General features: G+C 26.1%; 3 protein-coding genes across 4 annotated transcripts; 2 read left to right on the top strand and 1 right to left on the bottom strand.

Annotated features, from left to right (window-relative positions):
- Positions 1-608: 608 nt before the first annotated feature.
- Positions 609-7096, bottom strand: LOC105423751 (nose resistant to fluoxetine protein 6-like). Its single transcript, XM_089074894.1, has 13 exons — positions 6142-7096; positions 5611-5855; positions 4471-4664; positions 4174-4280; positions 3697-3924; positions 3405-3618; positions 3071-3236; positions 2748-2827; positions 2574-2669; positions 2378-2507; positions 1700-1874; positions 1195-1337; positions 609-1115 (listed from the first exon to the last, which is right to left on the bottom strand). Exons 1-13 carry the CDS (start codon positions 6377-6379, stop codon positions 963-965), a joined length of 2169 nt encoding a protein of 722 aa, XP_088931020.1. The 5' UTR covers positions 6380-7096; the 3' UTR covers positions 609-962.
- A 2627-nt stretch (positions 7097-9723) lies between these two features.
- Positions 9724-12563, top strand: LOC105423737 (uncharacterized). Its single transcript, XM_011633636.3, has 4 exons — positions 9724-9812; positions 9883-10102; positions 10556-11596; positions 11750-12563. The coding sequence occupies exons 3-4, from the start codon at positions 10667-10669 to the stop codon at positions 12005-12007; spliced, it is 1188 nt and encodes a 395-aa protein (XP_011631938.2). The 5' UTR covers positions 9724-9812; positions 9883-10102; positions 10556-10666; the 3' UTR covers positions 12008-12563.
- A 380-nt stretch (positions 12564-12943) lies between these two features.
- LOC148936979 (mevalonate kinase-like) lies at positions 12944-15333 on the top strand. 2 transcript variants are annotated; one of them, XM_089075291.1, is made up of 3 exons: positions 12944-13089; positions 13191-14328; positions 14437-15333. In XM_089075291.1, exons 2-3 carry the CDS (start codon positions 13432-13434, stop codon positions 14692-14694), a joined length of 1155 nt encoding a protein of 384 aa, XP_088931417.1. In that variant the 5' UTR covers positions 12944-13089; positions 13191-13431; the 3' UTR covers positions 14695-15333. The 2 variants fall into 2 exon arrangements, with proteins under 2 accessions (XP_088931417.1, XP_088931418.1); XM_089075292.1 differs by lacking the exon at positions 12944-13089 and having other exon boundaries at positions 13151-14328.
- The last annotated feature ends 110 nt before the right edge of the window (positions 15334-15443 follow it).

The raw sequence follows: 15443 nt of genomic DNA, 5'->3' as shown, positions 1-15443 counted from the left end.
TTCATTGAACATAGTTGCAGAATCGTTAATAGACGTATTATTCAGCAATTTTTTCTTTGAAGAAAAATAAGACACAATTTTATTTATTACATTATTTCTTTATATTTTACATGATTTATTGACAAAATAATGTTAAAAACATTCATCCTTGGGTAAAATTTTATAATTTATGTTACGATTACCGATATAAGTTTCTTGAGTGTATAAATATCTGAAAAATTTATAATGCAATATTAAATTTATAATTTATTCTTGTATAGGTGTTTAATAAATAAGTGTATATATTTACATCACAAATGCGGCAATAATATTGTATATTATTGCTGCATTTTTGTATTTAATTATATTCATTCATTATATTCATATTATATTCATATAGCTAACAAAAATTTGAATGATAATAAAAATGCAAATTTAAATAAAAGACAAATCACCTCATAGGTAATATGTACACACACACACACACACACACACACACACACACACACACACACACACACACACACACACAGCATCCTAATGTCATGAGAACTTTAAATTAACAACTATGTAATTTTAATTAAAGAACAAACATAGAGATACGATAAGATTGATTGGATAAAACAATATAATATTAACTTCTATTCTTTATTGTGCAGATATTTGGTATAGCAAACCTGGATTTATGCGTTTTATTTTAGTTTTTTTTAATGAATTAATCACATATTCATAATCACATATTCTTTTTCCTTATAATTGTCTAATATAAATCTATAAACTAGATTTTTAAATTTTATAATTCTAAAATCAAAGACAACTCTACAAATCTACAAGTATGTAATCAGATACGAATTTGTTGATTGTTGATTTTATTTTATCTATACATGACAATCTCTCCGAGCAATTAATTAATGTACTTTTATTATTATTATTATTATTATTATTATTATTATAATATTATGATATTTTCAAATTTTGCGAAATTATAATTTCTCACTGTTACGCCACTTGTACTTTATTCTATTGCGAGTTTGCATAATTTTTCTCAGTAATAAAGAATACGGTGTTTCTGCGAGTAAGGATAATATATAGGAACAGAAATAAATGATTCCCAAAAATCCTATGGACGTGACAATCTAAAAATAAAAAATAAAAGAGTTAACAACAACAAGTTATAATTTTCAATTAATGTCAGAATTTAGCTTGTTTACTTACCATGGATATGAGTTCAAAATGGACAGATTTTTCAGTTTGCAGGTGAAAAAAGTGTATGATGAAAGGATTTATAAGATAAGCGCAATACGACAATCTACTGAAAGGAACCCAGCCTTTGAATGATAAAATATCGTTAATGATACCTGTAATTAAGTCAAAGATTTGACGATTAGTTTAACACTTATGTAAATCATAACATTGATCTAAAAATATATGACATTATTTATTATCCTACATTATATGCCAATATTTATTATAATAAAAACGCATTTCAAAATGTAAGTTAAAATTAATTCAGATAGCAGATGAGATATTTCAAAATCAACCAGAATGTATTCCAAATGTTTTGTGCTATCTGGAAAATAGATTTATAGATATATAATATCTACAAACTTACATGAATTTATTGTATAATAATTATTTATGCAAATCTTTATGCAAAACAGATTATTAAAAGTATTATTAATAGATTATATAAATAAATTTATAATAATAATAAACTAACCACCGTGTTGCGTAAGACATGCTATTACAATCCATGCTATACCTATGGCCCAAATGCCTCTGTGGAATGCGATATAAAAAGTGGAATATAGAATGGGTACCTGTCGCTTGTAAATGCCAAATAACATGCTAAGATTACAAGCACTACCAAGGCACCAACATAATATTACAGTTCTCTAAAATTTACATTAAATTACTGTGATACAAATAAGAACTAAATTAATATAAATAATATTTCAGTAGAGCATTAGGAGGAGAGAAGATTTCTTTAAAATTGCTTTCGCAAAATTTTATTAAAATCTTTTAAAAATAATATCAAATAGCTTGTAAATAATATCAAATTACTATCTTAAAATATCTTTTGCAAGATATTTTTTTTTAAATTCTTTGTCCACTCACATATCGGTATTATTAATAATTAACATTTTTATAATGATATCAATTTTCTGATATCGTTATTTTTGTAGAAAACGTTACGAGATTAAATAGTGACTAAATTAAAAATAAATTAAATAATTAAAAGTATTAATTGAAAAAAATTCGACTTTGTTAAATTATCTTGAATGCTTTTAAGTGGCTTTTTTACGGTGGCACCTTCGGTGCACACCGTATTCCATGATTATTTAGATAACTATTTATCTTTTTGATACATTAGATTTATATAAATCAAACTTTTTACCCGTTTCAAAACAAACTTTCCGTTTAATCGTATTGAAATGTAGCCTATTATAATTCCAATAATATATGGGCTTATTCTAACCCATGATGGAAAATATAACACATCTGCAAGTCTATGCTGTTCATCCAATCTGTAACAGTAAGAAGAATGCTTTCTTAATTAATCTTATAATAAGCAAAATATTTTAATTACTTACGTCGGAATAAATTCGTAGATGTATGAAAGATAACCGGTGAAAATAATCGAGCCGATTAAAAGTGAAATCAATATAACGACAGCCATGACAAAATATCTAAAAAATTCATTATTTATTCAAATATATGTACTGAATATGTGTTTACATTAGTAAAGTTGACAATAATTAACTTACGTTGTTGACAAAATTAACAGCGCTAGACCAATTATAAAAAATTGCATATCGGCGGATAAATACCAACTCCAACTCATACACTTTAAGGGAAAAAAAGTTAATATTAATAATTTGCCCAGATATCCAGCACAAGATGTTCCAAAATCATTCAGAACGTGTCCAGGATGTCCTAAGAAATATCTTAGAACATCTTGAGCACATCCGGAACATTCCGTACTGTTTGAGTGTATGCGCTTTTAAAAATAATTTTGTATGTTAATTTAAATTGTTAATTGTTAATGTTGTTAATGTTAATTTAAATTAAATAAATATTTTGTTTGTACCATGTTTTTAATAGGGGAAAAATTATTTATATATAAAAGATTTTTCCACCAATATTTCGGACAATTCTCATGCAGTCTCTCATATAAATAAAACGGTGAAGTTTTGTCGAGCCAGGTTAAGCTTAATTGCGATATCAATAATATCATCACGTAAGCCGGAGTCAGTCTAAACAAGATTTTACATATACAAATATGTAAATTCAATATTAGTTCATCGTTGAATTTCATCACTATCGTTTTTTATGTTGTCTTTCTTTATTTATTTTTTATTATAATATTTATTTTATTTCATATTTCGCTGCTGCCTCGTGCGTTTATCAAGATAAAAACGTACCGGATAAATCGTCTTATTACCAAGATGAGGAATTCATTTAGCTTTGCTCTGAAAGTAAGCGGTTGCATCCGATTTTTATCCATTTTATCCTTTAGATAAAAATAGGACATTAAGAATCCACTTAAAAAAAAATAAGTATCGACCGATAAGCTTGCATTGGTTAATATTTGAAAGGTGAAATTAGAGATGGCTTTAATTGTCCATGGTTTATTGTCTGCATACAGAAAAACAATTTTTATTATGTGTGGAGAACAAGAATCGGATATTTTCTAGATATTTTCAAATTACTTGCCCAAGTAATCTATTATGTAAATTACGCAGTGGGCAACAATTACCCAACACATATTTAGAAATCTTAAGCCATGAATAATAGGTAGAGTATCTGGGTGTAATTTTGTATTAAATATTACTTTTGTATTTGTATAAGCAGAAAAACATATTAATATCATTCCGAGTTTACTTTCCGGCAAAGATGAGACTCCTTCCATTTCCATTTCTTGGATTGTTCCATTTTTTGTATCTAAATTTAAAATATCTTTAATAATGTGTTATAATATAAAAATAAAAATTTTTTTATTAATCAGCAACAGATTTAATTTTGGAAATGTTTATATAAATAATAACATCGATTTGTTTATGAGTCATCAATCACATCAAATTAATTAATATATTACATCAAATTAAAATATATGTATATATAATCATAATGCGTGAAATGTATATTTTTAAAGTTAGACAAATTTGAAATGTTTCTTAATATAATACTTACTAATCTTATTGTTAGTTTCATCCTCTTTGTTTGTACACTTCTGATGAACGAATATATCGTATATTGTTCCGATTATTACCATAAAGATGGAAAGCACTAAAATGATGCTACAAATACAAGATTAATAAGTGTGACAAATCTCCAATATTCTTTCAGACTTTTATAGATCACTCTTGGATAAAAATTTGTTTTAATAAATAATTATATCTATATACGTATATTATTCTATTTATATGATTAATTGCGATTTATGCATTTTTTATTATTATTAATATTGTTATTATTATTATTGCATACCAAATAAAAGGTATCGCACCATTCATTAGCCATTTATAATCGTTTTTTAAATCTTTAACCTGGATTAGCTCAAAATTCGCAGAATAGAGATCACCAATTAAAAAAACTTTATTATGGAATATCCTTTCCAAAATTAAACTTATATCATTTACAGAGCATGATGCTGGTAAACAAAGTCCAAGCATTATTACATCCTAAAATAAAAATATCTATATAATATATCTTAATACTGAATGTTTAGCTTATATACAGAACAACAATTAGTGTAACAATTAGTTTATATACAGGATGTAACAAAAGTTCGGGACACTGGAATATTTTGAAAAACATGAGTTTTATTAAAAAAAAAAAAAAAAATTGTAGACAAAAGTTGTATGGTTTCAAAGGAATCATAAGATAGTGTTATCGATTTGATTGTGAATAATCGTTTGAAATACTTTTTGTTACCTTGTATATAAAATTGCGTTTTGTGCAGATTATTAAGACACACAACATTTAAGAGTTAATAAAGAAGATTAACTAACATAAACATTTTGAACAAAAATTTATATCCGGAAATATCACATGTTTTTGGCAATAAAGTTTACCAAATATATTTGGCAATAATAACTTTATTGCCAAACTTTATTCAAGATAAATAAAAATTATAATAGTGTTCTGAAAGTAGTTTCTGAAAAGTCTAACAAAATTAGTTAATTAAAGATTCAGCAATTCTTTAATATGCAAGAGAAAGTTTCCAGAAAAAATTATGTCATCAAACACTTTCGAAATAGCGATAATACTAATGAGATAATACTAACAAAATAACTAAATAATTGAAAGGTCAAATATTAAAAACTTTTTTACTAATAATTATCACGCAATAACTTATAATCACAAATAATATGAAACATAGTTAATCTAAACAATTCATGTTACACACACACACACACACACACACACACACACACACACACACACACACACACACACACACACACACACACACACACACACACACACACACACATATATATATACACATTTTTTTAAATAAATTATTATTATAGTATATATTTTAGCTAATCTCTCTCTCTCTCTCTCTCTCTCTCTCTCTCTCTCTCTCTTTTGTTCTCTATTTATACCAATTTTTAAACTTACTTCATTATGTAGATTTACATGGTATTGAAGAGTACTATTATGTTTGAAATGAACAACAAAGTAATTCACTTCAAAAGGTGGAATTTCCATTTGTGAATTATGATATAATGTTTTGTTTAATGAATGCCGTTGTGAGATCTGCAGAGGAATATTATTCATTGCATCGACACATTGGGTACGACTGCCCAGCCAAAAATTATTTCCAAAAAGGAAACCTGATTGAAATGTGCCGCTAGAATCCAATACTTCAAGATAAAAAAACAAATGTTATTTAAGAAAATTATTAAATAGTATTTCTTATTTATGCAACATTTTTGTTAATTATTGATTTTTTAAATCAGTCTTTTGATATATGTTATTATCCAGATATATGTTTTATCCATATGTCAATCAATTCGATTTTAGTTAAATTAAACTACTAGATCATTATATCATTAAACAATTAAGCAATTTAACATTTATTTATTTTTAGCCTTGCTTCACATTTGAACGCTTTATTAAATTATAAATGTAATTAAAAAATTTGTGTACCTTTCAAACTCCAGAATATCCGTTCATCAACAGCATCTTGGAAGCTTTGCAATTCCTTTTCGCATAACGTCGAGTTAGGAAGTTGTGAAGCTAACGAAGCAATAGCATAAGCGGGCAGTATATAATTATTGTTGGTATTAGCATTATCAATCGATTTGCAAGTTTGTGCGGGAACACAAGATAACTTGGCAATATTTATGCAAATACATAAAATAAATGCAAATTGCCGTTGTGACATAATGCTACTTTGATATAATAGTCACTTTTATTTTCGTAATAAAAGTTAATTTTACAGTTTAGTAAACATTGATTTTAATTGTAAAATTAATAATCACTTTTATTTCATTCTTGAAAATTAATCTTACGTAATTAATCTTACGTAAATATTAATATTAATTATAAAATTAATAGTTAATATCGAGGATGTATTCTATTTATATAACAAACTTTATTACAGCGCAAGTTTAAATTATTCTTTTCGCTTTCGAGGGAAAGAAAGAACACATTTACCATTCGATTTAAAACGAGCGAAAACAGTACTAATAATTGAACAATAAAATTGATTAAAAAAAGGTTCTTCGGATTGTTTGTTATTTTTGCAGATGATAATTGCCCGTAAACAGTTGCATAAAAATCAAAGTTTTATGTAAACTTATTTGCACAAGAATACTGTACAAAATGATCAGCGATATTCGACGAATAAAGAAAGACTGGATTGTACAGGCAGAAGTTAACATGGATTTGTAGAAAAGTCTGAGGTATCCTTGTCATCATATATTTACTCTGCTGAGTCGCAATTACGTCATTTTGATGTAGAGTTATTTTAAATTCAGAATTAGTTATATACTTTTAAGAATTATAAATACATAAAAATGAGAAAAAATACATAAGATACATAAAGATGAGAGAAAATACATAAAGAATTATAAATAAAATAAAATAATAAAATTAGAAAAATAAAAAAATTAGTAGAAGGTACTTATACAGACTAAATATTTTCTAAATAAATTGAAAAAAAGAATAAATGCAAAAAGTAATAATTTTTTAAAATAGACAAAAACATTATGCTAAAAATTTATTTTTAAAAAGGATAAAAAATTTATAAATTTAAATATCATTTTTCTTTATGAAATTTTAGTTTTTATAGTAAATGATAAAATGTGTAATATATACAGTAAATAATGAATGCTATGATGTGTGTGTGTGTGTGTGTGTGTGTGTGTGTGTGTGTGTGTGTGTGTGTATGTGTGTTTGTGTGTGATGTGTGTATTTAATTTTGAAACAGTTGTATCTCTCCTAAATACTATGTCATACAAAAGAATGTGGTGGAATTAGGAAGGAGTGTGGAATTTAATTAGTGTTTTGATATTAGATAAATCGCAAAAATCACATAAAAACTATTTTAAATTATATGATTTTATATAATTCTTTTTACATGATACGTTTAATTACATATAAGAGAATTAATGTAATTTCCTAATAATGTTATCTTGATATTTTTGCATAGAATACAAATCAATTTTTATAAAGAAAACATATATAATTATTTTTCAAAAAAAGTATGATTGCATTAAAATATCCTATGTAATAAATCTTAAAAAATTAGTACAACACAAAATTAATTTATATTTCTGTTCTATAAGAATAAAAGTGAAATTGTTTATATGTTTTTAGAAATTTAAGCAACAAAAATATATATTTGCATAATAGATCAATATGTATTGCTTTATAAAAAATCTCGTACTATGTATCATACGTTAACGGATATTGATAGTTTCTCTAAAAAAGAATGAAAGTTTCTTTTTAAAGAAATATTTTTTAAATAATTTGATAGATTCGACTGTTCTTTAACAAAACTTTAACAAAAACTTTAAAACAAATTATTATTAATCGCTATTTTTATTAACATACATTATTTGTAATATTTTTATAAATACCATCTATTTAACTATGTTTAAGTACTAGACTTCAATGTTTTTCATTGTTGTAAAAACAACAAGTTTTTTGATGAAGACTAATTTCAATTTTTTTTTAAATGCTCGGTTGAAAAATATCAACAGATAATGTAAATTATTTATTAGGTTTTTTTTACAACTGGAGAAATACATCATACATAACTCTAAAGCGTGTATATAATTTATGTGACAAGCATATAAAAATTATAATAGCATTCATGCTTGAAAAATTATTCTTACGTCACTTATGAATATTAACATATACACGTATAATTGTCGAACGAATAATAATAATAATATATTCGCTGATTTTTCTTCCGTCTGAATACACATGATGCAACCAGTTTCGTGAAATTTATTATTTTATTTTTATTAATAATCATCGAATTTTGTTTGACATATGCAAAGAAAACGTAATATAACAACGCATATGAGACAAATTTGAAATAACATAGTAAGAAACAATATATAATAAAAGAAAATATAGTCGAATTATATATGACTATTGAAATCCGATAACATCGCAAAAAACAGATAAGAACAGATAAAAACAGATACAAATGTTAAATGTACATGATAACAAAAATAAAAAGATGATTGTGTTAAAGTTGGTATATCTAAATAGTTAATAATTAATTGTTAAATAAATTAGAAATAGTTAACAATTAATCTGTATTGCAAAATATGAAAAAGTTATTATAAAAATATGAACAAGTTTAACAAGTTGTGATAACTTGTATTTCTCCAGTTGTAAAAAAAACCTAATAAATAATTTACATTATCTGTTGATATTTTTCAACCGAGCATTTAAAAAAAAATTGAAATTAGTCTTCATCAAAAAACTTGTTGTTTTTACAACAATGAAAAAAAAAACTGTTTTTTGTTAATTATTGACTTTCAAAAACATAAATCTTAAAGACAACTGCACATTTCTCTCTCTCTCTCTCTCTCTCTCTCTCTCTCTCTCTCTCTCTCTCTCTCTCTCTCTCTCTCTCTCTCTCTCTCTCTCTCTCTCTCTCTCTCTCTCTCTCTCCACTTTTTCCCTCTTCCCTCTATTTCTTTCTTATAATGTAAATTTATAAAACCTACGTTTATCAAATATGTAAGGATGATGTAAGGAAGACTTTCATAAATATTACTTATAATTTAAATATAAAATGCAAATGTAATTTAAATAAAATATATAAATAAAAAATAAAATTAAAATATAATTAAGTAAGGAATTTAAATATAAATGTAATTTAAATATAATTGTACAAATTGTGATAAAATTAATATTTTAATGTATATTTATAAATTTCACTGTATCTATTTTATTTATTTTTATTTATTTATTTTTATTTATTCTAATTTAAATTATAATCAACGTCATATTTTTTTTGCAAATACTAATCATATAGAAGAATTTTGTTTAAAACTAGTTTCTTAGTCACAAATAGTATAGCTATTTTATTTTAATTTAGTCATTACATAGATAGAAACTAAATATCATTGTCACATATTGTGTTTATATATATAAATGTAACTAAATATTTATATATATATATTTATATATATAAATGTAACTAAAATTTTTTGAATGTGTAAGTAGCATGATTCATCAAAAACATTTCAATAACATCTATTAGGATAAATTATATTAGGATAAATAAAAGTAGTTTGTTAGAAGAAATTTAACGATAGATAAACGATTAAAATTTAAAATATAATTTTATGGTATTAAAAATACTTTATTCAATAATATTTTTTATTACAAATTTTTAATTTAACAATTTTATAATTTCAGTTTAGTGGAAAATATATTAAGATATATTAAGATATCAAGATCTATTTCATGTGGTGAAAATTTCGTATTCAAAATCTGAAAACGCTGAAATAATCTTCGATTTCTTTATCTAACAATAGTGCCAGAACAATTGAAGAGAATATAAATTTATCTGTCTGTCAAAGAAGATACATTCACATCTGTGCTCATTTTAATAAACATTTGTAGAATTACATTACAGGTATCTTACTCGTAGAGATAATTATTCCTAGATTATATTCATGTTTTTTTAACATATTTTAAAATATTTTCACGTGGAATTCATTAAATAATACATTAACTTAATTTATTTTATAAAGTTTATAAATTAACCATTTAAATGCCACGTGATGCAATTGCTTTATTTTTATCGTCTGTCATAACACGTCAATCTATTAGACTCAATTGACATGTTCGAATTTTATTATCGCATACCATTAACGTTATAATTCGAATTCATTAAATTAAAACTTTTACTTACTTAATTTTTGTCATAAAATTCTCATAAAATATAAAAAAATTATGAAAATAAAATAATAGCATAATCGCACCGCTTCGCCCTTTTCAACAAGAAATAAAAGAAGCGCCATTTGACAATTTGATAATTTACTGTAAAACTTAAAAAATTTTAATTAATAAAATCGAAATGATTTAGCTTTCGAATTTTGGAAGGAGAATTGAAGATTCACATAATTTTGCCAGCAACGTTAGCATCAGGCTATTTTAATATTACAAAATACTAGAAATTTCAATTCATTGAAGGAATATGGTCGAATTCCAAATATCTGCACCGGGCAAGATAACTTTGTTTGGAGAACATGCATTCTTACATGGAAAGGATCATTTATTAGCGGCTAGCATAAATTTACGTACCACGCTTAAATTCACCGAATTATCTGACTTATCGGATTCTCAGGACGTTATTAAAATAGAATTTTCTCATATCGGTCTATCTGTAAACATACCATTACAGCAATTTCTAAATCACTTTTGCGGAGATGAGCAGGAGTTCGCCGGGAGTAGCAACTTATTGCACAGCTTGACAAAAAAATTTGTGCTTTTGGATTCGAAAAAGCTGTCGCTGACGCAGCAGAAAAACTTAAATATTTTCCTGTATCTGCTCGCTTCTGTCACCTATTATGAGCAGATTAAAATAAAATCTTTCCACGTACATTTAAGCACGTTGTTACCAACGGATAACGAGGGTTTGGGCACTACGATGTCGTCCGCAGTCTGCCTCGCGGCGTGCTTTCTACATTGGTCGTGTCTACAAAAGAATGCCGCACAAGATGCAAAATTCGATAAGAATTGTCTCGAGAAGATCTCGAAATATGCTGTAAACTGTGAGAATTTTATATATGACGATTTTATGTACAGCAATATCAGAATTGAGAGTAACGTGTGCACGTATGGCTCGATAATAGAATTTTGCCAAAAATCGATGAATGTATTTTCTCAAATACCGAGTCTAAAGATTCTGCTGGTCGACACGAGAAACCGAGAAACCGTCTCGTCTGAAAAGCATAGGCTGAATGAGCTGAGAAATAAACATTTCTTGATTACCTATTCTATTCTAGATAGCATGACAGTTGTATCACAGTCGATTTGTAAAAGCCTCAAGGACTATGAAGAGAAATGTAAAAATAATTCTAAAAGTGATCAGCAACTCCTCCCATGGCTATTTTTGAAATTAAGAGTAAATAAGCCGTATTCTATTTTTTAATTATATTACATTATTATTCCGCAATTGATTCGAAAGTGAATGCTGCACTTTCTTTTACACAATCGTTTACTGAAACCATAAATGGAAAAACCTTTCTTTCAGTTTAATTAAAAAATATTTTTGCAGAGGCACTGCATTATGGGTCAGAAATTTGTAGCGATATTACATGTATCGAATAAGTTATTGAGTATAATTACCACAATTTTGGAGAAGTACGGATTAGCAGCAAAGTATACAGATGGTGAAAGAGGAAGATACGCGTATGTCTTGCTGCCGCTAAATGCTACAGATAAATTCATCAAAAATGTCTCAAAGGAATTATTAGCACAGCAATTTGGTGTCACAATGATCGATCTATGTTGCGACGGAGTAAGAATTGAATAACATATTAGGAAACAGACAAAGGAATAATTAAATATAAATGATATAATCACTGAAGGAACAAAGTCGATATATTGCATTAATTTTAATAGCACATATAAATTGTAAAAATTGGAAGATACTGTAAAAATAGATTATGTATTCTCCTCATATTCAAAACATACGCTCTATTATGTCAAAAAAATGTTTCAAATTTGCTCAATATTTTTTTATCTTAATATCTCAAACGGACTAGTAGATTTATAGCATCAGTTAATAAGGAAATATTAAATTAATCTGATCAAAACATGGATGTCGTCAATCATTTTTTGTTATCCATATTTATAAATTATTATTTCAGTGATTATAAAAATATTTATATTATTTGCATTTCTGTATATAGAAAATAACGAAACAATCTGATTATTGTGGTGTTAACTTTTTATAACTACTGTCTTCAGCAGCAAAATAAAATCGTATATCATTATTATAATAGAAAACATTTTTATGCGTATGATAAAAAATAATTGACTTGTACTCTTTTTGTGTTTACATATTATAATTGCAAATATATGTAACAATTTAAGAAATAAAATTTATAATTGTGTACCAAAGATTTTTTTACATCATGAATTCCCGAAACTCAAACTTAGCATGGCAATAGATATGTAATTGAATTTTTTGTAACTTAACGAAATTTTTAACTTAACGAAAGAATTTATTGTCATAAAATTGTTTTATACAAATCAATAATTTAAGAAAGAATAATCATCTAGGATAAAAGATTGAGCAATTTTCTTAAACTTAAATTATTGATAATTACAACATATATCCATGTACGAGATACCACATGTTTATATCACATATTTGTGAGACTTCAATAAAGGATAAAAAGTCAAAAATAAAACTGAAATGAAAAGGAATATATATTTCACACAAAAGATAATATTATTCGTCCTTTAGTAACTTTAGATGGTTAGTAGAATATTGCGTCTCGTAAAAATTGATAGATTAATTTGTTAATTATAATACTAAATTTTTAGTAATTATTGAATTATTACAAGAAAAAGCCTCTACATTACTCTATGTGATATGTCATATTACAGGTATATTATAATCTACTTTAATATTTACTAATTACATTTGATTATTTTTCCATTGTTATCTTAATTATCATATCTATTTATTGATTTACTGTTAATTATAGAAAGTTTAAGTAACTGAAAATCTGTAATGCAATCTTTTGTATAAAATTTGAAGACTGAAGATTAATTTGCAATTTGCCGGCATATCGAAACAATCGGAAAAAACGAGACTCCAAGTTCCGCTTGATTTACATTTGTGAGAAACATCGACATTAATTTTCTAATTCTAAAATAACTTAACTTTCGACGATTTATTTGTATTTTCAATCATCATTCGGACAACAGGAATTGTTATTCTACAGAATGATCGAATTCAAAGTATCCGCACCGGGCAAGCTGAATTTATTCGGAGAACATATGGCAAAATACGATAGAACTTGCATAGTAGCTAGCTTAGATTTGCGAACTACTCTTAAATTCAGCGAACTACCAAATTCAAAAGGCTATATCGAAGTAAAATTCAGCGAAATCGCTCTATGTTTTAGCGTACCTGTAGAAAAATTCCAAAATTTTTTTGATAATTGCGTGTTTGATGATACATTGCACAGGCAAGTACTAGGGTTTATCCCTTTTAAACATGCCTTTCCTACAGTCTGCCAGGCTGTGGTCGTATTTACGTTTTTTTACTTACTTACTTATATCGCTCACAAAGAAAAAATCAAAGTGACACCTTTTCAAATTGACTTGGAAACGCAATTAAATATGAATGAAGATGTAGGTGGTCTAACATCAATCATAGTATGTTATACGACGTGTTTTCTACAGTGGCAGTATTTAAAAAACAATACATCGATAAATAATAAACGTCACGAGTGTCTCGACAAGATTTTCGAATATTCTTCAATTTGCCAAGTAACATTTCGTGAGTTTAATACATTTATAACTGGCATTGCCGTATCTGTATATGACAGATGTGTAGTAAAATATATTAATGAATCTCTCAGTAAATTAATCATCCATCCGCATATAAAGATTCTGTTAGTCAACACACAAATAGAGCAATCTAAGAAAAGTGTACTAGAAAAGATGAAAAAAAAGGACCATCTGCCTCTTGTTAATTCCATCTTGAATAACATCGAGGCTGTAACAATCACAGCTTTTTACACGCTCAAGCTAATGCAGTCAAGCTTCTGGGAACGACACGATATTGATGCCAACGACATGATATGTAAGATTTCGAATCAGCAAAAGGAATTACTGGTAAGTTATTTTTATGTAGTCGTCCGTTTCTTAGAGTTTCTCGTGCACTTATTTGTTGTGATAGCTAACGTACGAGGATTATTATAATACGCGATATGTTTTACGCAGCCTCTCATCCGTATGCAGCATGAGTTATTTGATCTGTTGGACATGACGGATGTTAACCTGAATATTATTTGCAAAATCGCGCAAAGATATAAATTGGCCGGAAAATATACAAATATCGATGAACGTAAATACGTATACATTTGGTGCCTGCCAGAAACTTCATCCGTGAACATCATGCTTCTCACGAAAGAATTGCAGTCAAAGGGATATAGTGTTATGGAGGTGAATCTGGCTTGCGACGGAGTGAAAATTCAGTAATAGTAAATTCAACATGGCTTATTAACATAATATTTATAACAAGATACATAGCAATATAAATAATTATTGCATACATGTAATATACAATAATATACATAAATATTGCTTTTTATAATCTTTTGTATATAAGCATTTCTTGCTATATTTGAAACATATACTCTTCCAAACATTTTTCATATTATAGAGAAAGAGCATATAAAATTATAAATAAGATTCTATTCTAAAAATTTTGACAAAGGCCAAATCGTCTAAATTAATTTTTAATTAATTTTTAAATAAACTTTTTTACTCGATACGTAATGCTATTTATAATTTTATATATATCTTGCTTTTTGAAACAAACAATACATAAGCAATATACAAGAAAAGATTTTGTATTATAAAAATTTAGTTTATAATTACAAATATATAAAATGATTTTACTCATTATTATATTATTTGTAATTACACATCTTTGCTTATTAATATTAAGTGTTAAGTAGATATGACGAAAAGTATAAAAGTTAAAAAAGTATACGTATATAAATACATACATGTATAAATAATAATAACCATTTTTTTAATTAATAATATAAACTTCAATGTAAAATCGTTCTCAGCTTGATATAAATAAAAATCAATATATTATCGATGTGACATCATTTTGTTTAAATTCTTAGCGAAGATTCAAACCCTTTTTAGCATTGACTCAAACCTCACGATAAGAGTTTTCAAATTCAATTCATCAATTTAGTAAAGACTCAAACCTC

Source organism: Pogonomyrmex barbatus, unplaced genomic scaffold (assembly GCF_055798465.1).
Source record: "Pogonomyrmex barbatus isolate J1 unplaced genomic scaffold, ASM5579846v1 scaffold18, whole genome shotgun sequence".
Taxonomy (NCBI): Eukaryota; Metazoa; Arthropoda; class Insecta; order Hymenoptera; family Formicidae; genus Pogonomyrmex; species Pogonomyrmex barbatus.
This window is presented reverse-complemented; position numbering and strand designations above follow the sequence as displayed.

Coding starts and splice junctions, on each gene's coding strand:
- LOC105423751 (XM_089074894.1), bottom strand. CDS start 6,379: ATGTCACAACGGCAATTTGCATTTATTTTATGTATTTGCATAAATATT. Junction 4,665..5,610: donor ATGTAAATCTACATAATGAA/GTAAGTTTAAAA, acceptor TTTTTATTTTAG/GATGTAATAATGCTTGGACT. Junction 2,828..3,070: donor TTTCCCCTATTAAAAACATG/GTACAAACAAAA, acceptor TTTCCCTTAAAG/TGTATGAGTTGGAGTTGGTA.
- LOC105423737 (XM_011633636.3), top strand. CDS start 10,667: ATGGTCGAATTCCAAATATCTGCACCGGGCAAGATAACTTTGTTTGGA. Junction 11,597..11,749: donor GGCTATTTTTGAAATTAAGA/GTAAATAAGCCG, acceptor ATATTTTTGCAG/AGGCACTGCATTATGGGTCA.
- LOC148936979 (XM_089075291.1), top strand. CDS start 13,432: ATGATCGAATTCAAAGTATCCGCACCGGGCAAGCTGAATTTATTCGGA. Junction 14,329..14,436: donor ATCAGCAAAAGGAATTACTG/GTAAGTTATTTT, acceptor TGTTTTACGCAG/CCTCTCATCCGTATGCAGCA.